Here is a 23,086-nt window from a genome sequence, read left to right as displayed (position 1 = left end):
TTTTTTCAGAAGTAAGTACTGTATATGATGCCAGTATTTTCCCATATTTTCTAGATACTGTATTAGTACTATGTGTAAAATGCCATCAAAAACTCAATTAAGTGTTATTCTTATTCTTCTTTCTCACCTTTCTTTCTCTGTCTCCTTTCATATTTAAAGGTTGCTGTGTTTAAAAAAATATATTGTGCTAACCTGCTGTTTTGTATTGTTTTGGTAAATAAATAGTTTATGAAAATATCAGTAAATCTGTCATTTATTAATTTTAATGTTAATTAATGATCATGTCTCACCTCTAGTGTTCTTGGTCTTAATTTCAGGTTTCTACCATGTGTTGTAGATAGTTCAGGAGGTTAACTCGACCAAGCAGTCTTTTTGTTTCCGCTGTGTACTGTTTAAAATCCAGAATAGGGAGGATGGTGTAGGTTTAAGTTTATTAGATTGATACATATATACCAACAAGGCAGTGTACATCAAAGCAGTTGTTTTCATGCAAAGGCTTTATGGCTTTTCCTATAATGCCTGATGGGCCGGTCTCTAGTCAAAATGCCCAGGCCGATTTTTTGTCCCAGTCCTGCCTGGCACTCGGACTGGCGGCCGCCTCGGGTCTCTCCTCCTCTTGCCTCCCCTTTCCCTCATCCACCTGCTGGCCTCCACCACTTGCTGATGTTGCTAAATCTGTGGAATCTCCGCCATAGCCACCACCAAACAATTCAGTTATTTTTACACATTTGGCAGCGTCTGCCTGAAGGGCTTGTTTCTTTTTGGCCCTAATTTTTTCTGCACCTCCTTTCCTTTTTTTGTTCTCCATTTTCTTTAGTTCGTCTATAAGATTGCTAAACAAGGGGGAGGGTGCATCCGACCTCCTCAGCTGTAATTGGTCCAGCCCAGAGTCGATCATGACCAACTGGCCAATCCAAAACCTTTCATTATTTATACCTTTCCAAAAAAAAAAATCCATCAGCCCATAAAAACAAAAAATTGCCAGCGCCCCACCGGGCAAATGCCCGGTGGGGCGCTGGCCAGTCCAGCTATGAACTAGAGTAAGGAGCATATCCCCTGAACTTGCAGCTGGTGCTACCAGAAAGTTTGGTTTCTGAGATTGGAGAAAATCTCATATATCTGAAAAAAATGTGTTTGTGGGAGATTAAAGTTTTCAGAAAGCTGAGCAAAAGATGCAAAGTTATTATCAAAGAGCACATCACTGAAACATGTAATGCCCCTATCATGCCAATCTCCAAATATAGGATTGGATAATGATAGAACACAAAATTATTGAAGTTGTCTTCAGTTTGAATTGTATTCCAATGAACTCCTTTATTCTGCACCTAGTTTTAGTTTTAGTTTAATTTGAGCTCACAATAAAAACGCTCATCAGAACTGAACCACATGAAACACCTGTGTGGAAAATGAATATTTTTTATTCCTAAAGCTCCGATTCATGCAGAAGAGAAAAAGTAAATAAAAAACCATAAAATCCCATCATAAACCAGTCGGAAGGTAACAAAGGTGGTGGGCATATATCAGACATGTTGGACTCTGCAAATATTTGTATACATTTGTAGATGAGCACACTTTCAGTTCTTTATCAGCATTTTACACAAACATATATTCACATACTAAAGCATTTGAACATTTAATGTATATTTTTAAATCCATGTGAAGGTGATTTTAACGATGTATTTAGAATTTCCCACCAGGTAGTTTTTGTTGCTCATTTCTGGGCTCAAGAAGTTTCTCGGGTTTATTTTATAATCAGAGTGTCATGGTCCCTGTGCCTCCCCGGCCAGCCCAGTGTGGCCACAAGTGTTTGTTGTTTCTCTCTCTCTCTCTCTCTCTCTCTCTCTCTCTCTCTCTCTCCTACCTGTCTGCCTGGGCGGAGCTCTGATTGGGCTCCCGCCCTTGGCCCACGCACCTGCAGCTGATCTCGAGTGAATTGCAGTTGATCTCTGGCTCTTCTTAAGGCTGGGGCTCTGAGCTATTCGTCGCTGGAATATTGAGTGACCCTCGTCAGTATTGCCTGGCTTCATTGTGAATTAGTTGTTCCCGTGCTTGCCGCCGACTTACCCTCGTCTATGTTTATAGGTTTATCTGGACCTGCCCATTTTGATTCCTGGACCCCGTGAGTGTGAGTGGGTTGCTCGTGTGAGGAGTGTTTGGACGAGGAGCGGAGCAAGTGTGAAGACGTGTGTTTCCCCCCTATTGACCCCCGGGACCCTGGTGTTTTCCCCCCCTTCACGTGTACATAGCGCACCGGAGTGATTAATAAAGTGTTGTTGAACCGTGCTACCTCAGTCTGCGCCTGAGTCCGTTCCACCACCGTGACACAGAGTTTGTCCAAATTAATGAAATCATCTTTTTAGCTCATGAATGAAAAACATTTTCCAGCCAGGACAAAGAAAGTTGGCGAGTCTCTCAGAGTTCAGGTTAATGTGGAGTAAAAACAGTCAAATGTTGGAAATCAGCAGAGACCATGGACCCTCTTTATATGACCTCTCTGTGACGTCAGGCTGCTGTGGGTCAGCTTTACATGGATATACAACATCCAGTCTGTGAACGGAGGACATGAGGAAACTTCAGAATCAAACTACACAAGTCCTTCATACAGTCCAGGTCACAGTCTGATGATCCTTTATTCATAAAACATTATTTGTTAGTGTGAACAGTACAGGCTCACAGGGTGGAGGAGGAGGGGTGGAGGTGACTGTAACGTTGGACCCAAGAAACATAAGCTGGAGCGAATTTGACGACAGCAGAACTTTTATTTAATACTGTGGTTTCGTACAGGGACACAGACACTCCAGCTCTCTCTCTCTGCTGTCACGTCCGCTCTCCTCCTCCGACTGTCACTGCCAACATATAAAGAGACACAATCACTGTCAGATCCCAGCACACCTGTTCACCCCGCCCCTGTGCCGCCCCGGGAGCTCACTGCGTCACCCCTCCTCTGCAGCTGGCCAGAGACCACACCCACGCCACAGTGACTTTTCTACTTTCTTTCATTTCTTGTAAACTTTCTCAGTTCTGATGTCATCTTATCAAACCCCTCAATGATCTTCTGACTCTGATCAGCCGAGTTGATAATGGCGTCTCTTAACTTTTTATCCTCTTCAGGGGTCGCAGTGACTCTGAAGATTTTCTTGATGAGCTTTACCAGCCCATCCACAGAGGCCAGCAGGATGTCTGTTTCAAACAGAAGTCCTGAACTCATCTCTTTTAGACGAGACACTCGTCTGAGGGTCCTCTGAAGCTCCTCCACATCAGTCACAGTGTTTTCAGCCTGAGCTTCAGCTGATTTTGTCTCCAAGTCTTCACACGTCATCTTTATGTCCTCCAGATTCTTCTTCATTGGTTCAACTTTTTTCATAAATTCTTCTCCCCACATTTCTACTTGCTCTGCACGTGTACTCTCCGACCACATTTTTGTTATGTTGGATCCAACAACAGTAGCTCCACCTCCAACAGCAGCTCCAACACCAGCTACAGCTAAACTCAGTCCTCCAGTGAATGGAGCTAACATGAGCCCACCTAAGATGGCTGTTCCGATTCCTCCAATAACAGCTCCCACTTTTCTTGCTGTGTCAGTAAATTCTTGCATTTCTTTTACTTCATTAGAAATGCTCTGAAACTCTCTCACGATCTGTCTCATCTGTGATTCATTCCTGTCAAAGTGTTGGATGAATAAAAAGGCATTTGTTCTAAGCTTGTTCAGTAAATATAATGAACTCTGCGCCATTTTATAGATTTTCCTTTGTGATGTGTAGAAAGGTTTCCTCTGCACAGTCTGATGACCCACTTGACCTCTGACCTTTTGCTTTGGATTGTAAATCAAACTGAGGTCTGGAAGACTGTGGACACAAACAGAAACACGTCAAACAATTCTGACATGAACAAAGTGAGCAGCAGAACAGACCGAGTGTCTCGCACACATGTTCAGATTAAAACTCACTCTCAGCTCTTTAATGTCGTGTCACAGACTAAAGATCACATCCTGTATTCATCCTGTAAATCCTCTCAGACCTCCTAATGAACATCAGTCAGGACCCACAGCTTTAGAGCAGGAAGAGATGAAACTTTAAAACTGTGAGGACGACCCCGTTGGTAGATATGAAGCTTTATAAATGTGTGACTGCATAATAAAAAAATGTGATCTTAGTGAAAATGGACAGAATAAATATCTTTGTTCTATAAACTAAAGAGCTATATGTACAGTAATAATCTCACACAATGAGTTTATCACTGGTTTTATTTTATTTATTTATTTTGTATATATTTAATACTTTTGATAGGTTTTCCATTTCTTTTCCAGTGGTCGTCTGTTAACATGAAGGATTATTAGCTTTCAGAGCATGAAATCTCAGCCAGGGATAAATATTGTATTTTGTTACTATAGATCAGAGTTTTTGCTTGGTTTTTTTACATCGAGTTGCTGCAGTGTTTAACAATAAAAGCATGATTAATAAATGGTGTTCTGTCCAATAAAGCAGAGGGCTTTTGTTTGAAACAGGAACATGAAGTGTTGCATTTGTAAAAACAGTGTAATAAAGATGGAATGATAAAAGGTCACATATGTTCAGATAAAGAACAAAGGCAGTGGTTTTCTCATGGATTAAAATAAACTTCAGTGATGTCTGAATTCAAACTTAATAATTTCTACTTCCTCAGATGGAGGAAGTAAAAAGTGTTGTTCTGCTGTTCTTCAGCACCACACAGTTTGTCTTTCCACCATTTTCTTGTCTAACAAACACCCCTCACACTCTTAAAGTCCTCCTCATTATTACTCCTAGCAGGTTTTTGCCTGAGGAGGTCTGTTAACATTTTTTATGAGAATTTCAGAGAAACTTTTAGTATGAAGACAGTTTGTGAATACAGATCCTGGACATGTTTCTCTGTGTGTACCTGCTCTGAGGAAAACTCACAAACAAACATGGAGTCTTTTCCTGTCCAACAGAGACTCAGTGTCAGATATGTGACTCTGTCTCTGTGGAGTATCTGCAGCTGTGACAGAAACTCATGTGGTGTTGTAAAAAGTACCAGACTTCCCTCTGAAAGAAAACTGTATCAAAATAAAAATACTCAAGGTAAAATACACATGTATGTTTTACAGCTGGACTCAGCTCTACATTCAATAAATGCCTTTAATGGTCCCCTCAATATTTTCTCCCTGCAGTCAGTGAAATCAGGATGTCTGAGTTTCTGTCACTTCCTGTTCTCACATGCTTTCTCCATCTGGACGTGCACGGTTTCTAACGGTCCTGCTGTGATGGCGCAGATCAAACTCATTCCCAGTACAGATGAATACATCTGTTATGACTAACTACTAACTAACTATCTTCAGTCTCTGAAAACACTTCGGGAAAAACGTTTTTTAAAAACTAAATACTTAAAAAAAACTTGTTGATGTTTAGTTTCACTTTCACTTCGCCACGAACTCCAAACAGAGTTTATCTGATCATTATCTGAGTCCTCCTTCCTTCTTTGGCTCTCTGTCTCTCCAGCCTCTCTCTCCTACCCAGTGTTGCCAACTCCTCAGTAAGGAAAATCGCTATTGGCTGTCCTAAAAGTCGCTAGAAGTCGCTAAATGACGTCATAGCCTAATTTGCATAATTGGTCATGCTAATCTAATTGTAACCTATGTTGTTGGAGAGAGAAATAACATCGTGGAAGAGACAAAGTGAGTAAAAAACGTCCTAAATGCATTTAGAGTTTATTTAGAACTACAAATTAAATTTCTTTTAGCAATTATTGTTTTTTTTAATGTCACAATTCCAACCCTGCTCCTTTATCCTGGGGGAGTTACTTTGTGTGTGTGTTTATAAGTAGTTTTAAACCTTGTGATCCACAAAACAGCATAAGAGTAAAAGAGTAAAAGAAGAACTGACTGCGTTACAGCACCTGCTGCTTGTTGAGAGTAAAAGCGATATGCGCTTTCACGTCTTTTTTTTAGCGACTTTTATTTTTAGAAAAAAAGTTGCTAAAAAGAAAAGTCGCTAAGGGGTCTGAAAACTATATAGCGACAAAGTCGCTAAGTTGGCAACACTGCTCCTACCTGCTACAATCACTATGACATAACGAGCGGATTCTCACCTTTTGGTCTGCAGAAGCTGAGAGTCTGAGCAGCTCCAGAGTCACTCTTCAAAATGTCTGAGCAGCTGAGATTAGATCTTAGAGCCGCCTCTTTGACTTGAACGACACGAGCCGGCTCCTTATCGCGAGCCCTCACATGGGTTTTTTTTTTTCTTTCTCTCACCCTCTCTCTCGCACTTTTTTTCCGCTTCACTCTGCACGGGAGCCTTGTGCTTTACGCTAGGCAGAGGGGGGAGGGGCGGTAGTTACACCCAATAGCACAGGAACAGAGCCAGAGGAAGAGAGAGAGAAAGAGAGCCAGGGACAACAACGTCACATTAGAAAGGTATAGTAATCATCCACAACTATATTCGGTTGCAGATGATAAAGGATTCAGAAAGTTTATTCATGCAGGCCCATATGACAGAGAATATGCATGTTCTTTTTGTTTTCATATTTTAATTTATATTTAATTGTGTTGTGGTTTGCAGTGTTTTGTGTTGTTTTCACTTTAAATTTGTAAAAGGAAAAAGCTGAAAATTTAAATAGTTAAAAGTTGAAATGTGAATAGTTGATTTTTGTATTATATGATTTATTTATTACATTTTATGTGGAGTGAATAAATAAAAGTATATTTACGGTGGCCCCTAGAGACAAAGCACGTACAAACTTCAAATCACGTACGAACTCTGAAGCACATAAAAACTCAGAAACACATAAAAACTCAAAACACGTACAAAAGACAACAGGAGTGCTCCAGGGCGCAGTGTTGAGCTTTTGTTATCTTGTGGCTACACAAGCCAGCAAGTACCAACGACCGGATTTGGTGTGTGGTAGTAACAGGTAAATGAACTTTTTTTTTAAATTATTTGAATATATATGAGTGCCTGTGTATAAATACACAAACAATACACACATGCTTTCAATTGTGTAATTTAAGTGATCTAGTAGCTCTGCTTTGGAAGTTCAGTTCATGCTAGAAATGTGTTTTGGAGTTTGTACGTGTTTTGTCTCTAGGGGCCACCGCATATATTTATATATAAACATATATAAATAAAACCACTTGTTTTTACGTTAGTAATTCCTTTTGTGCGTAATTTTATATTATTGTTAATAATAAATTAATTAAAGCAACAAAACAACCTGAAGAGCCAGTTCGGAGCCGAAAGAGCCGGCTCTTTTTAGTGAGCCGGACCGAAAGAGCCAGATCTCTAAAAAGAGCCGGAAATCCCATCACTAGCTGAGATGTCCTCACTCAGTCCCACCATGAGGTTTGTTTCTGAAATCACATGGTCTCCAGTTAGCGCTTTTTTAAATTAATGTGGACCAATCAGAGTCACAGATGCTGCTCACAAACAGCATGAACTCTGACATCAGAGCATCGCCTAACTTTGAGGTTAAGTTTTCTGAACCAATGAAAGTGTCAGTTTAAAGAACTGAAAATGCACATTAAATGCCTCAATTATCTTAATAGAAGAAAAAGAAGCTCAATTTTAACAGTTCACCTAAATTTCTTTAGATGATAAAAAAGTATTGCTGTATTAAATGACAGAACTCTGTCCGCACGATTATAAGAAATAAATATTTAAAAGTATAGAAAATATTCTGGCTGTTCATATCTAAGGCTGTCCTCTAATTATAAAAGTTTTCTTCATACACAGAAAATCTTCTCTTTCTTTCTGTTTTCTTACTGGGGACCAATTTGCAAAAAAAGAAAAGAAAGAAATCTATTATATAAAATTACTGTTTTATTCTTTATTCTTCTGAAAGCTGTGAGTATGTTTAAAGTAACGAGTACTTTGGAGGATTTTGAAGAACAGAAATATTTAAATTTAAAATAAATACATTAAAATACCTCTGTATGTTTTTCTCTCGTGTTATTTGTGGTGTTTAGAGGTAAAGAGAATCTGAGACAGACGCTCACTTTCACCAGTAAGATATGCTTTAGTCTCCATGAGTCCGGTTATTGATTATCTGCAGCTGGACACATCAAATCAGACATAAAGGGAGTCCTCCTGCTCTGTGTGACACTGATAGGATAATCTGTGAGGGTTTTTCTCCTGTCTGTAACGTCTGTCCTCCTCTGGGCCAGAAACCAGCGTTGGCCCTCCATGCTGAAGAAGGTTTCTATCAAAGTCTCCTCAAGCTGTAAAAAGACATTCTTGTTTAATTTTATTCACTTTGTAAAAACACAAAATTGTTCCAGTTTATTATAAAAACCTTAATCAGAACTGAAAAATGTGAAACACTCAGATGTTGTTCATACAATCTGTTTATTGATCATCATGAATCATTTTAAAGCCTCTGAAGAAGAAACAGAAGAGCAGCTTTTCTAATGAAATGGAGAAATAACTGGTCAGTGTTACAGAGTTCAGTCAGTTTAAATAAGCTGCTAAGCTTCTAACATAGAATTATTTCTCTGTCTGCTCACAGTCTCCTTCTTACATCATTAAACAATAATGATGTCATCATGTATTAAACTGTTTACCAGCTCCTGGTATTTATCAAACCTGTATCTCAAAGCTGCTCTGCTCCCTTCACCCACTCTGCTCCTCATCTCCTCCAGTGTCTCGACCTTCTCTTTCTCCGTTCTGATTTATTCTTCTCAAACTTCTTCACATGTTTTATTGTCTTCTGAACTTGTAGGGTGTATTCCACATAGAACTGGCTGTCTTACACACGAGCATCTGCAGAAGACTTGTTGATACAAATTGTGCATTTTCCACTTTTGATTTTCTCACAGTCCCTAGGTTTCTTTGCCTTTTTGCATGGCTTGTGACAGTTCTCCTCACGCTTAGTGCACCAGGAAACTCCATAACGTTAACTCAAATCTGCATACTCAAATATTTTTGTATCTTTGTAGAACTTAGCTTCAGGTCCTGTAGGTTGATTGTTCCCCATGTTCCTTCAAAGCTTCTTGATCCTGTTCGATTTCTGCCTGTGTCCCTCAAGCCAGGTTGATTCTGTTTTTTAGGGTTCGGGTGCTGGCAGTGCACTAAGAAATTTGGAGATCAGTCTATAGTTAACCAAGACAACTGGATCAAGTATTACAGCCAACTTAAAACCCTGCTAATGCAGATAAATTTATCAAATTTAGTATTAAAGCATTAAGTCTTGTTTGATCAGTGTTGTAACTTATGAATGGGACCTGTGCTGGCTCATGTGTTCAAACTGTTATCTATTTAAATAGTTATAACCTGTTACTCTAATGTAAATAACAAAGTCATAATAAAAGTCATCAGTTATACTTTCATGTGCCAGTAAGTTCTTATCAGTCAGTCTGAATAGCTCAACATAATATTATTATTGTAATTTTGACCTCCAGATCAGAGGTCAAATGTGACTTTTATTTTCTTCATGTCAACGACACACACCACACGTGTAAAAATCATAGTTCCCAGGTTAAAAGTCTTTTGTCTGTTTTCTACCAATTAATGATTAAGTTGATTCATTTGGTTTATGTTGTCCTGGTAACCTGGATAAGTGACACAAAGTGGAAGGAGGAAAGCAAACATGGTTGAAACACTGATGTCACCTCCAAAATGGACCCAGAATAAAACCTGCCTCACACAGAGAAAATATATCAATCAGATTATTTCAAAGAATAAATTAAATGTATTTAATTAAATGCTACATTTTAATATGAACTGACTTCACTCAGGAGAAATGAGTATACATCTAGATTAGATATAACTCAAAAATGAAACCAGTTCAGTTTCTAATGCGTCTCAGCTCTAATGTAAGATCATCACATTATGCAGAGAACTGTTTTCTGTATTGTTTAAATCTGAAGCTCCTTCACAGTTTGAGCTCCTTCGGCATAAAACCAGGAAAACCAGACAGAATATTCCAAAGTTTTATTTCTCATCCTGTTCCGACTCTGCGCTCACGGTTCTGTCCTGTTTCCGTCCAGCAGGTGGCGGCACTGAGCCGAAGCGGAACCTTGCTGAGCCGGCGGGATGTGTTTCCTGCCGGACTTGATTCCTCGTGGCTCTTTCGTGTGCGTTTTCTCTGCGGCTCCTCGCGGTGCCTGCTGTTTACCTGTGTCTCCCTGTCTATTCGGTGCTCTCTCAGGTGTGCTGTTCTCTGGTGAGCGGACATGCCGGCCGGCGGCAGCTCTTTGTTCTCCGGTTTCCGGGTCCTGGGACTTTATTCCAACCACGTGCCGCACGCGCTCCGGTACCACTTGAAGCACCGGGAGTTCTATGTGGTGACGGCGGTCGGCCGGAGCTTCCACACGTTCAACGTAAGAACAGCCGCACGTGCTCACACACACACTCTCACACTCAGTGTAAACCTGACTAAGACCGCCTGCAGGAGGGGGAAAGGCCGAGACTTTATAACCGCTTATAAACACACACGGAGTTACAGTGGCTTTACTTTAGGTTATGACGTTATGTCCACTCACCGCCCACTTTATTAGGCGCACTTTGCTGGTACCGGGTTGGGCCTCCTGCTTAAAAATATTTTGGTCCATGTTGACATGACGTCATCACTCAGCTGCTGCAGATGTGTCAGCTGCATCCATGATACAGATGTCTCAGCACGTCCCAAAGGTGCTCTATTGGATTAAGATCCGGTGACTCTGGAGCTTACTAGAGTGCCGTGAATGCACTGGCATGTTCAAGAAACCAGCTTGGTATTAAATGAGCTTCATAACCATGTTCATCAGAAGATGTTGATCCTCATCTGAGTGTCTGAGCTCCCTCTGTTTATACTCCTTACTGATCTATGCTCTGATTGGTGGATTGCTGGTAAGTTTTTTTAAAGTGCACCTGCAGCCTGAACACATTTTAAGACCCAGGTTTAATCAGGGTGGTTTGTAAAGAGTTATCCTTCAGTGATATGATAATCTTGTTATGACTGAGACATACAAAGAGGATCAGCGATGAAGGTTTTATTGATACCATCAGGAGTATTGTTTTATTTGCGGATTTCTGATCAGTTTCCTGTGTGGAGTCCATCCTGAGCGCCTGTTACTCTGAAAATAACCTGAATGCTGTGGCTGATATCTGTTGATTATTGATGATCTGTATTGGTCTCCTGCAGGTGAACAGGTTGGGGATCGTTGCTGTCAGTGAGTACTTAGATTTTTATTTTATTTTATTTCTCTCTGATTGGCTGCTCTGTTGTGATGTACTGTAATGAAATTGTGATGTTGTTGTCCAGGTAACAGCCTACCAGATGAAATCACCTGTTTGGCAGCCGACAGGATGTTGGTGTTCGGCGCCACCGGACGGCTCATCAGTGCCTTTGCCAGGAACAAAGAGGTACCAAAACTGTAACCAAACATTATCTTTTTTTTTTCTCTTAATTTTAAATTCTGACTTTTACTTTTTTTTTTAGTTAAACAAATTATTTAATTTTCAAACATAAAAACAATAAAAATATTTATAATGTTTGGTGCTTTTGCTTTTCTGAAATTCAAATTAGAAAACAAAATATTAAATGTTATTTAAATAACTAATTAAAAAATCTGTTTTATTTCTATTTGAATAATTTTTTTATTTATGGTCAGATAAATTTAAATTAAATAATAAAATTAAATAATAAAAACGAGTAGAAAATAAAAATGAACCAGTAGTTTGCTCTCCGTACAGGTGGTGATGCATTACAACGGTCATGAACAGGAAGTGCGCCTGCTGCTACCTCTGGGTGATCAGCTGATCTCTGCTGACAGCGGCGGTGATGTCATCGTGTGGGATGTCCAGAGTGGGGGTGAGTCTGAAGTGGTGTGGCTTGCCCTGCACTCACCTGCTGTAGCATACATGTGCTCTTACCCATCATGCCTCACTCTCTCTGCCTCTCAGAGGTGTACCTGCGGCTGCACTTTGACCCAGCAACCTTTGACGTATCGGCCATGATGCACCCGAGCACCTACCTGAACAAGGTGCTCCTGGGGAGCTCCCAGGGTGCACTGCAGCTCTGGAACATCAAGACCAGGTGAGGGTGTAGCGCTCGACTCTGAACACTGACAGAAACACACATTCAGAAATCCCCCGAGAGTCTGTCTGATTTTAGGTTTCCTTCCATGTCTCTGTGATGGTCGCTGTGTAAAACGTGCAAACTGCATACAAACACCAATGACACAACTACCATCAGCATGTTCAAAGGAGCCTCGACTGTCTCAGCTTGTGGGCCTTAGTCTCTTACAAAAGTATCTTCCGCTGCAGCATGCTGTCAAAAATTAATGATTTTAAAATCGTAAAAGTTTTTTATTCTTTTATAAAAAGTGACACACGTACATGTGTTTTAAATAAATATTTAAATTGTTGATGTTAATACTGTAAGCTACATGTGTATCCATATTCCTGCGTCAGTGTTAATGTTAAAGTGATGAGGTGTTAATAAAGTTGTTTGATCCTCAGTAAGCTGCTCTTCACGTTTGCTGGCTGGTCGGCAGGAGTCACAGTTCTGCAGCAGGTCAGGAACTTCACAGACTTTTATTGTTGCAAGTAAATACACACCTGATTCTTTTATTTTGAAAGATTTGTAAATGAACACTTAACTTTCCAGAGTCCTGCGGTGGATGTGGTTGGTGTTGGCACCGCAACAGGTCGCATCATTATTCACAACATCCGACTGGACGAGACATTGATGAGCTTCACACAGGACTGGGGACCAATCACATCGCTCTCTTTCAGAACAGGTACACGTGATGATGTCATGCCCATGGCGCTCGCTGCCCTTGGCTCCGTCTCTCTTCACGTATTCACCATATCTTTACCTCTGTCTGTCAGACGGCCCTCCCATTGTGGCGTCCGGCAGTCCTCAGGGCCACATTGCATTCTGGGATTTAGAACGTCGCCAGCTCGTCACTCAGCACAGACACGCCCACAGAACGTCCATCGCTGGGGCAACGTTCCTGCAAGGAGAGCCGATATTGGTTACCAACGGCGCCGACAACGCCATCAAGGTAAAAAACAAAACAAGCGAGAGAGATTTATGAAAACCCTTTGATAACTTTCTAATGTTTAACTTTATTTTTAAATATTAAAGAAAAATTAAAAAAACACAATCCCATTAACAAACAAACAAACAATTTTAGATGTGGTGCTTAAAAGTGCTTGAAAGTGTAACTGTATTTCATTCACCACAAACAACTATCTGATTGAATAGTTTTCTTATCAGATAGAGAAATAAAATGAGTCGCAAAATGTAAAAGCAAAATTTCCCCGCCTGGGCTGCCTTGCGTCTGTTTCAATGTGTGACCCCGCCCCTCCCTCGGTCAGTCGGGGATGAGAGCGCTAACATACCTGCAGGTTGCTGTTTTAATGAGTGTTTGATGGAAAACAACAGTCACATGATCGGTGAGTCCTAGTAAATAATTTTCCAGTACGCGTACGGTCCAGTACGGAGCGACAGCAGACGTGTGCACTGTGGTCACGCCGGCATCGAATCCATCCAAGTTACATGGTTTATTAAAATAATCAAATTACAGCATTTATGTTAGACTACTTTTAATTAACTGCTTTAGCCCACTTACAATGAAAATTTAAAAAAAATCTTGTTCATGACCTGTGTAGGATGTTAACACTATTGGAAGTAAAAATAACTTGAACTCCAATTTTGAAAACACAACTTTCTATTTTTTTTTTATTTTTATTTTTTTTTATAAAGCTCTGACTTGTATTATGAGTCTGTGGTCTGGGAGAGAGTCCTGTAGCTCTGTCTGCAAAATACAGTATATAAAGACCAATGCTGGGCAATTAATTGTATAGTTACTTCTTCAAAAAAGTTACTGAGTTTTGCAAACAAAGTTTTTTGCAGCTGTTTACCTAAAAATGCAGCCAAGGCGTTTTTTTTAAACAAACATTTCAAACTATTTACAGAACAATCAGCTGTTCTGCATCAAATTATTTGTGCCCCTCCAAAAAATAATTTCTGTCCACTATGAGATAAAGGAGAACAACAGCCTGATACCTGCAGGCCTGACAACAGGAGATGTATCACTCCTGCAACACCTGTAACATTCAGCAGTCGCCTCATTGTTCTGACACACACAACAAAACTATTGACTACACTACACACTAACTACACAACAAAACACACTAACTACACAAGATTTGCGCTAAACATCGCAAATCTCTCACATCTCAAAACACCGCCGTCACTCCTAAAACTTCCTCCCGTTTCTTAACAACTAAATGCCATGTTTTGATTGGTCGACATGGTACATTTTTTGACCAATGGGAAAGGGTGGGGGGTGTTTTGTTTTTGCTCACAGGCTTTCGAGCGTTTTCCTTATAAAACGCCGTTTTTCCCGTTTCTCCCCGCAGTAAATATAAACAACGATAGTACTCAGGAAGAAAACCAAACATTGCAGATATTTTATATTTTAACTCTGGTTTTACGTGGCCTATCAACACAATTTAAAAACTGGTATAAAGTCCACACTTTTCCCGTCAATTGTTCCGTCTGTCCTGCTCACATCTCCAATGGTTGTACACGTTGTCATTAACATGGCTTCACTCCACATCAGCCACGCCACTTTGCTAGCTAAAACACCAGTGTCGGCACATAAGGACGCTGTCATAGCCTGTCAACGACGCTGATTAACTGCGTATATACGAATGTGATTCGCGTGATTGGCTGGACTATGGGATAAGGTGCCATCATTCTAATCCCATACGGGAGCAGCCAGTTACTTACTGACTAACACTGCAAAACAGAATTGTTAACGTATTTACTTTAATTTCAATTCAGGTTAGAATTTTTTTTTTTTTGTGCGCAACGCAGATTTTTTGTGCGCAGAGACGTGCCAGCAGTGCGCAATTGCGCACGCGCACAGCTTAGAGGGAACATTGCTTAGCAGTAATATGAGTTAATTTACTCATGTGAAAGCTTTAAACATTAGCCCAATACATAACTAGCTAACTTAAGGCTTTCTGATCAACCCTCTGGGGTCGACGGACCCAGAGTCTCCATTTCAACTTGGGTCGAACATGCGGACTTCAAACTATATACCAGTGCTTAAACTGTGTTGATAGGCCACGTAAAACCGATGTGTTTTGAATAAAACGGTGGCGTTTACTCTGGGAGGGAACGGTATAAACGGCGTTTTCTAAGGAGGGCGCTAGCAAACACGCTTTGCTTGTGAGTGAAAAAAGAAAAAACACTTCTTCCCTATTGGTGGGCAAATGTACCATGTCGACCAATCAAAAAATGATATGGCAATATGTGGAATCTGGTTGTTTGGGAAGAGGGGGAAGTGAGAAAGCACGAGTGAGCGAAAAAGAGAGAGAGAGTTTTGATACATGAGAGATTTGTGACGTTTGCCGTGTTTGGAGTCTCAAGTTAGTGTGTTGTCTTGTGTAGTTAGTGTGTAGTTGTTGTTTTGTTTTGTGTGCCAGTTCTACTAGTGAACGTCACAGTTGCTGCCTTAAAGCCACCAAAGGCAGATTGCAGTGTAAACGCTCAGTGACACACCTGCTGTCAGACCTGCAGGTTTATCCCTGTGCTGTTCTCATCTGTGTCATAGTGGACACAAACTATTTTTTGGAGTTGCATAAATAATTTGTGTGCTTTCTTCTTTGATGCAGAGCACCTGAGTGTTCTGTAAATAGTTTTAAATGGTTATATAAAAAACGTCTGAGCCTTGGCTGCATTTTTAGGTAAATAGTACGATATAACTTTGTTGTTTGCAAAACTTGTGCATATTTTTAAAAAATGTACAATTTCAATTTGCATTACAAGTTATGAAAATGATTCCTTAAACATCCTGGTGGTTTTTACAGTTAAAAATATCACTTTCTACTCGTATTTTAAATTATGTCTGAATTTAGATAAATTGTGCTGACACATTATGTCAAAATGAGTAAATAACAGATTGGCAGGATAAACAGTTTTTAAAGGTGAAATATAGAGGCCAAATCAAAAGTAGTCAGAAACGGCCAATGGACCCCAGAGGGTTAAAGGCTAAAAGCAAAGTTGTCACCAAGTACTGTTTATATTTGTGTGTATTGCTGCAACTTTTTTGAGTATTAACTTGGTGCCTTTGGGTGAAATAATGGTAATATGAGGGACTGATCCATACGGTCACAAAGAATAGCCACTTGTTTCTGTGCTACCAAAGTTCCCCGGCTTTCATTCAAAATGTGTTTATCGTCAGCACCGACACATTAAACTACTTAAACATTATAAATGTCTGCAAGCTCACACTGAGGCCTGTGGAGCACTATCAGCTACTGAGACAGTACACACATTTATGTGTTTTTGTATATGAATATTTCATACTTTAAGGCTGCCTGTTTATTTAAGGGAGATACAAAATACATTGGAACTGTACATAATAATATCAGGGATGATAAATTAAATAGATTTCAAGTAGATGCTTTTCATTCTTAAAGTCTTATATGTTGAATTGAACTATGTTTGTTCAAAGCCTCCCAGTCAGTGCTGTTCTCCATGCCTGTCTGACTGTACACAATGTTATTAGCACAAATTCATCATCATGATTCATGATCATTTAGGACTTCAGCATTAATACAGACAGCAATGTAGTTAGCAATAAAACAGTTTTATTGGGAATTAATTTAAAAAACAAACAAACAAACATATGTCTCCTATTTTTTGTCACACAGCAAAGAAGCATCAACATCTGATGAGAAGACTTATTTATTTCTTTTTGGGGGTTTTCAACAGGAGAAGAACATCTCAAACAAGCTGATTTGTTCATATTTTCACATCTTAATTTTTAAGTGAAATGTGCATTTTGAGTTTATACACTATGTGTATAAGGCGACCGTTTCCTTTTGCAGTATTTTTGTGTGGTGCTTTTTTTCCTATGTCTTAACAAAAGGTGAACAAAGGTGTTTAAGTTCACCCTGATTTGTTTTAATTTTCACATGGTCTTACTGAGGTGATGCGAGGTTTTTTGTTTTTTTTTGTTTTTTTTGTACGGGGGGTGGGGGGATGTGCTTGAAAAGCTTGAAAAGGGACGTTGAAAGTGCTTAAAAAGTGCTTGAATTTGATCCTGAAAAAGGCGTATGAACCCTGAATAAAGTGATTCATTTTAAAAACAACAAAAATACAACTTTTAAAATTAACTACATATAACTAAATAATAACTAAATATAACTAAAATCAGAGATTACGATGAATAACCCTCTGGGGTCCAGGGTATAATTGGCCATTTTTGGCTACTTTTCATTTTATCTCTATATTTCACCTTTAAAAACTGTTCATCTTGCCTTGTTTGGTATCATTATTTTCAACACAACCTGAAATTAGGGGATTGTAGAGTTATTTTTTCATTTTGACATACTGTATTAACACAGTTGATCTAAATTGAGACAAAAAACATAAAATCCGAGTAGAAAAAAGTTATAATTTTTACTGTAAAAGCCACAAACATGTTTAACTTGAAATGCAAATACAAACTGTACATTGCACAAGTTTTGCAAACAACAAAGTTATATAGTACTATTTAACTAAAAATGCAGCCAAGGCCTCAGGTGTTTTTTTTTTTTAAATAACCATTTAAAACCATTTAAGGAAAAATCAGGTGTTTTGCATCAAATAAGAAGGCACACAAATTGTTTACTCTAAAAAATAGTTTCTGTCCACTATAAGACCGAGGAGAACACCACAGGCCTAAACCCTGCAGGTCTGACAGCAGGAGGTGGATCAGCCCTCCTGTTTTTTAGCTGGAGACAGAGTTAACAATACATTCTGCCTTTGGTGGCTTTTTTGCACCAACTGTGACATTGAGCAGTATAACTGACACACAAAACAAAACAATGACTACACTACACACTAACTACAGCCTCCAAACACGCTAAATGTCACAAATCTCTCACGTATCAAAACTCGCTCTCTCTCTCTCTCTCTCTCGCCGGTGTCGCTCCTAAAACTTCCCCATCTTCCTAAACAACCAAATGTCACATGTTGCCATAGAATTTTTTTGATTGGTTGACATGGTACACTTTAACACCAATAGGGGGGGAAGGTGTTTTTTTTCTTTTTTTCTTTTTTACTCCCAAGTGGAGAGTGTTTGCTAGCGCTGTCCATAGAAAACACTGTTTTTACCATTTCTTCCCGCTGTAAACACCACTGTTTGAAAAAAACATTGCTTGTATTTTTTATGATGACTCTAGTTTTATGTGGCCTATCAACACGATTTTAAAACTGGTATATAGTGTGAAGTCTGTGCATTCGACACAAGTTGAAACTGAGACTCTGAGTCACTGCATCTTGACCAGACGGTTAAAACCAGAGATCAATAAACAAAAAAAGAAGTATAAACAAGAACTGCAGTAATAATAAAAACAAAGCAAAAAAAACTCCCAACAAAAGTCAGACATTGAGGAAAATATAAAAAATAACTTATATTATAAAGAAAATAATGAAAAGCAACATTCTCAATTAAATAATTACAACAAAATATAAAACAGTAGAAAACCTTTTCCCCCCTCAGGTGTGGATTTTTGATCAGGAAGGAGGCGGACCCAGACTGTTGAGGATCCGTCAGGGACACAGCGCCCCACCCACCAAAATTCATCACCATGGCAATGACGGAAAAAACATCCTAAGTGCAGGTAAGATCAGATGATAGTATACATATTTCTTTATTTATTGTGCCATTTTTATTTTTTCTGTGTCCTCCTGTTTTAAACCCGCTGTTTATATTTTCTGATATTTTTTTAACTTCTTTATATTTATGTTTTGTGTTGCTTTTGCCCGCGCTGCAGGTCAGGATGGGACACTGCAGTCTTTCTCCACCGTCCACGAGCGCTTCAACAAGAACCTGGGTCATGGTAAGCTCAGCCCTCCCATCAGACTCTGTTCAAAAAATGTGACATTTTAGAGTCGCTTTCTCAGACTCAGTGTGTCTGTCGGCAGCCTCTCGATAACAATAACACAAAAATGATGACATAGAAAACTGAACTCTTACTGTTCGACCTATTTCCTTTATTGGTTGAGAACATCCTCCTGACTTCACCCACTGTGGTTTCATGTTGGACACTAAATGCTGCTGCTTTAATAAAAATCTTTTTTTAAAATTGAGTATGGTTTACATTTATTTCTTTTAGGCTCTGTCAACAAAAAAAAGGAAAAGAAGAAGAAGAAAGGACTGACGTATGAGGAACTGCGACTTCCTGCCATCACAGCGTTCTCCTCCTGTGAGCACTATGACAAGCTGTGCAGAAGTCCATACAGAAAATGTTCCATTAAAGCTGACATTGTCCTTTTTCTGTTCACAGCTGTCACTCGTCAGTCAGACTGGGACGGCATCGTCGCATGTCATCGTGATCGCCTAGCAACAACCACATGGAACTACCAGAGGTGCACGATGGGAGCGCACCACCTGCAACCACCAGGCTCCCGAAGGGGTGCCATCGCTACGGTAATAGCATCTTTAAACCTGTGTTTCTCTAAGCTCCTCTCCTGGATGGTTCTGAGGGTCACATGACTTCCTGTTTCTGCTCCCAGGCTGTTGACATCACTTCCTGTGGTAACTTTGTTGTAATTGGGTCATCTTGTGGCCGCGTGGACGTCTACAACCTGCAGTCCGGACTGCATCGGGGTTGCTACGGTGACGATGAGAAAGGTGTGTTCACCTTTTTTTTCCTGTGATTGCAGCACTGTCTCATTTTATTAACCCAAAGCCCCCGGTAACTGCAGTTTAATCTGTCATGCTATCGAGCCTTTTATGCAAATATGAACATGTATACACAGAAATCTTAGAATCTCAGCTAAATGCTCATATAAATCATTTCTACAAATACCAAACACAGCGAAAACAAGCGATGATTAAAAGAGCAGTTGCGTATTTGCTAAAAAGTCCACTAAGCACAAACAATGGAGCCCCAAACCAACCCCACTTCATGTAACACGGTAAACAATGGCTCGTTAGCTCTCAGAGACCTCCGTCAATAATTGCACAACGCCTGAATAGTGCTGTCATTTTTCACTTTTTGGCTTCAGAAGCATAAATCTTTGCACAGAAGATGTTTATATGTTGATTAATAATTTTCAGTATTAAAATGTGAACTTGGGTGTCATTTTCGAGCAGGAAGCTCAGAAAGCTCTGTAGTAACAGGTTAACTCCAATGTCTTGCTCCTCCAGCTCACAATGGTGTGGTGCGAGGCATCGCCACGGATACCCTGAACCAGCTGACCCTTACCACAGGCTCTGATTGGCTGCTGAAATTCTGGCGCTTCAAATCGAAGAAGCTGGAAGAAGAGATGAAACTAAACGCTGCGCCGGCTAGCATGAAGCTGCACAGGGAAAGGTAGCTAGGAGCTAGCATGATGCTAATAAACTGCATGATTAGCTGCAGTGAATGCTAACAATTAACGTTCCCTAACACTGCTCACTGTGTTTCTCTGTTAGTGGGATGCTAGCATTAGCACTGGATGACTTCACTCTGGTGGTTGTCGACATAGAAACCAGAAGAGTCGTTAGGAAATTTGCAGGTCACCACGGCAACATCAACGACATGGTGGGTTGGATGAAGGTGTTAGCATACATACACTACGTCACACAGTATGCTAACAGGAAGCTAAATGTTTTTATTCCTCAGACATTCAGCCCTGATGGCCGATGGCTGGTTACTGTGGCAATGGACTGTACCATCCGTACCTGGGACCTCCCCTCTGGAAGGTAAGACTCTGAAAATTTTAATGGGTGACTGGGACAACTAATCAGAGACATTAGCTGATCATCAGATCCATCATTTTCTTCTATCCTCAGTCTAGTCGACTGTTTCCTGGTTGCCACGGCGCCAGTGAGCGTGTCCTTGTCCCCGACAGGTGACTTCCTCGCAACAGCTCACGTTGACAGTCTGGGCCTCTACCTCTGGTATGAACTAATCACAATGCAGCCTTTGCTACAGCAACCAATCAGGGGCTTTTTTTCTTATTCACAATTGGTCACATGAAAGTCCATTATCAGCCAGTCACAGTGCAGTTGTCCTCCTTTAGGACCAATAAGAGCCTGTGTGGGCCTGTGGGGCTCCGCCCCCTCCCAGCTGACTACCAACCAGCTGTGGAGACTTTACCAGGCGTCATGGTGGAGGAGACAGAACAGGAGGTGAATTCTGAGGAGGAGGAGGAGGATCTCTATCAGTCAGCTGACCAACTGGGGGCGGAGCTTGTAACTTTGTCTCTGCTGCCAGAGTCTCGGTGGAAGAGTCTGCTGCACCTCGATGAAATCAAGGTGAGGAACCGTCACCTTATTAGGAACACTGTGAGCAGCTGTGGTCCTTGATTTCAAAATCATTTTAATGGGGAGGACAAAATATAAGAACCAGTGATAGCAGTTAAAACGTGAAGTGAAATTATCACTTTTTCACTTGGGTTGTTGCCAAAAATAAAAATGATATCATAATCCTGTGAAAAAGGAACAAACCTGACTGTGATTGATTCCCAGTCCCATCTTTGTATTTATTAAATCAAATATTTGTGTTTTGTTTTTTTTCATGTTCAGTCTGCTTCCTTTTAAAACCTCCCTGCAGCACATACTGTTGATTCTTCCACATACCAGCTTCACCTGGGAGTGTGATGAGTCAGCTCATGAACAGATTAATTCTTTACATGATCACAAATCAGCTGATGGTCTCTAAGGATTGAGTACTGATCATGTAACAACCTCTCACCTGTGTGATTTGGTGTTTGTAGAAAAGGAATAAACCCGTGGCGCCCCCTGCTGCTCCAGCTGCTGCTCCCTTCTTCCTGCCGACAGTTCCCGGACTCACTCCTCGATTTGCGACACAAACCGAGCACGAAACACAGGTAACATATGCCTGGGACCCGCTCACATCGGGACCCGAGTATGTTTTAGTCCAAACTGAGGATGTGCACTTTAATCATGTGTAAATAAAGTCGTGTTTCCTGTGTCTCAGTCTAAGGTGCTGAACTGGGGCGTGCTCTCTCAGAGGTCAGAGTTCATCTGCACTCTGGAGTCAGCTCTGACCACGGGATCATGTGAGTTGGGACAGGATTGGCTCACCTTCATGCTTTTATTTTTAATACTAAAATCTAAAGCTGGTATTTAATCAGAATTTCAAAATAAAAGCTGCTTACTGAGCTGACAGAAAAACAAAATTAATGATAAAGAAAGAAAACAGCTTAATTTTTTTTATACCTGAGGAGAGTCTGTAATGACAGTAACTGAATCAATTATTCAGTGATTGATTAAGACGTTTTTGTGGTTTTTAGTCCATATCTGATATTGTCCGTAACATTATACTTTTGTATTTTATCAGAGTATAAATAGATGGTTTTCATCAAAGTTTGAAACACAAACCTGAGTTCTGATCAGAGATCAATACTCTCTCTGCAGTTGATCAGCCGCTGCGTCTCCTGAAGGATTGTGGGCCAGCGGCGCTCTCTGTTGAGCTCAACTCTCTGGCTCCAGAGGGGGGTGGAGCCAGAGAGCTCCTGCTAGTGTTCATTCAGATGATTGACAGCATGTTGGCCAGTGGGCGGGACTTTGACCTGGCCCACGCTTACCTGGCGCTCTTCCTGAAGGTTAGCCAATCAGAACACACTCGTCAACTGTGCCGTCTTTTATTGTGAAAGTCTTCACGATTTCCTGCTAACTTTTTTTTTTTTTTTTTTAGCTACATCTTCGCTCTTTATCACAGGACGCCACCGCCATGGAAGCTTTGAAAGACCTCTTGTCCCGGTTGGAGAAAGGGTGGGCGGAGCTACAAGCATCATTTGACCAATCGTTATGTCTGCTTTCATACGCAAAGAGCGCCCTGCTGTGACACACATACATACACTTTTTGTATTCTAATAAATTTGTTTTGGATTCTTCTTCTGTGTTTTTATTTCAACCATTCAATGAATCTTCTTAATGAAAGATTTCAGTGCTGATGTGCTTTTCTTCATCACTTTCCTAATGCATGATCTCAATGGCAACATCTCGAGATGAAGGAGAATAAATGAGAGGTTTGGTGTTTGAACTACACAGTGGATGTCTGCCTTATAAAAACTACAATATCCAGAAATTGGACTACAAAATGCATACCTTACTTCACTCAAATGTTTTTACTGAGATGTTTGAGCAGTT

At 40.3% G+C, this 23,086-nt stretch overlaps 2 protein-coding genes across 2 annotated transcripts; one reads left to right on the top strand and one right to left on the bottom strand.

Moving 5' to 3' along the window:
- Window positions 1-1,825: 1,825 nt before the first annotated feature.
- LOC146383306 (uncharacterized) lies at window positions 1,826-6,148 on the bottom strand. Its single transcript, XM_084936821.1, has 2 exons — window positions 6,085-6,148; window positions 1,826-3,845 (listed from the first exon to the last, which is right to left on the bottom strand). The coding sequence occupies exon 2, from the start codon at window positions 3,731-3,733 to the stop codon at window positions 2,987-2,989; it is 747 nt and encodes a 248-aa protein (XP_084792947.1). The 5' UTR covers window positions 3,734-3,845; window positions 6,085-6,148; the 3' UTR covers window positions 1,826-2,986.
- Window positions 6,149-9,781: 3,633 nt separating this feature from the next.
- wdr36 (WD repeat domain 36) lies at window positions 9,782-22,830 on the top strand. The gene is made up of 22 exons (XM_084936790.1): window positions 9,782-10,309; window positions 11,113-11,140; window positions 11,233-11,333; window positions 11,664-11,781; window positions 11,874-12,006; window positions 12,432-12,486; window positions 12,580-12,712; window positions 12,804-12,979; window positions 18,482-18,602; window positions 18,756-18,821; window positions 19,098-19,187; window positions 19,269-19,411; window positions 19,498-19,615; window positions 20,135-20,300; window positions 20,402-20,510; window positions 20,592-20,671; window positions 20,762-20,869; window positions 20,992-21,226; window positions 21,688-21,801; window positions 21,912-21,993; window positions 22,352-22,539; window positions 22,632-22,830. Exons 1-22 carry the CDS (start codon window positions 10,163-10,165, stop codon window positions 22,779-22,781), a joined length of 2,661 nt encoding a protein of 886 aa, XP_084792916.1. The 5' UTR covers window positions 9,782-10,162; the 3' UTR covers window positions 22,782-22,830.
- Window positions 22,831-23,086: the final 256 nt, after the last annotated feature.

The sequence above is a fragment of the Perissodus microlepis genome, chromosome 7, assembly GCF_051167445.1.
Source record: "Perissodus microlepis isolate ML-2025 ecotype Zambia chromosome 7, ASM5116744v1, whole genome shotgun sequence".
Lineage (NCBI taxonomy): Eukaryota > Metazoa > Chordata > Actinopteri > Cichliformes > Cichlidae > Perissodus > Perissodus microlepis.
Note: the sequence above shows the minus strand (reverse complement) of the source record. Positions and strands in the feature narration are given on the sequence as shown.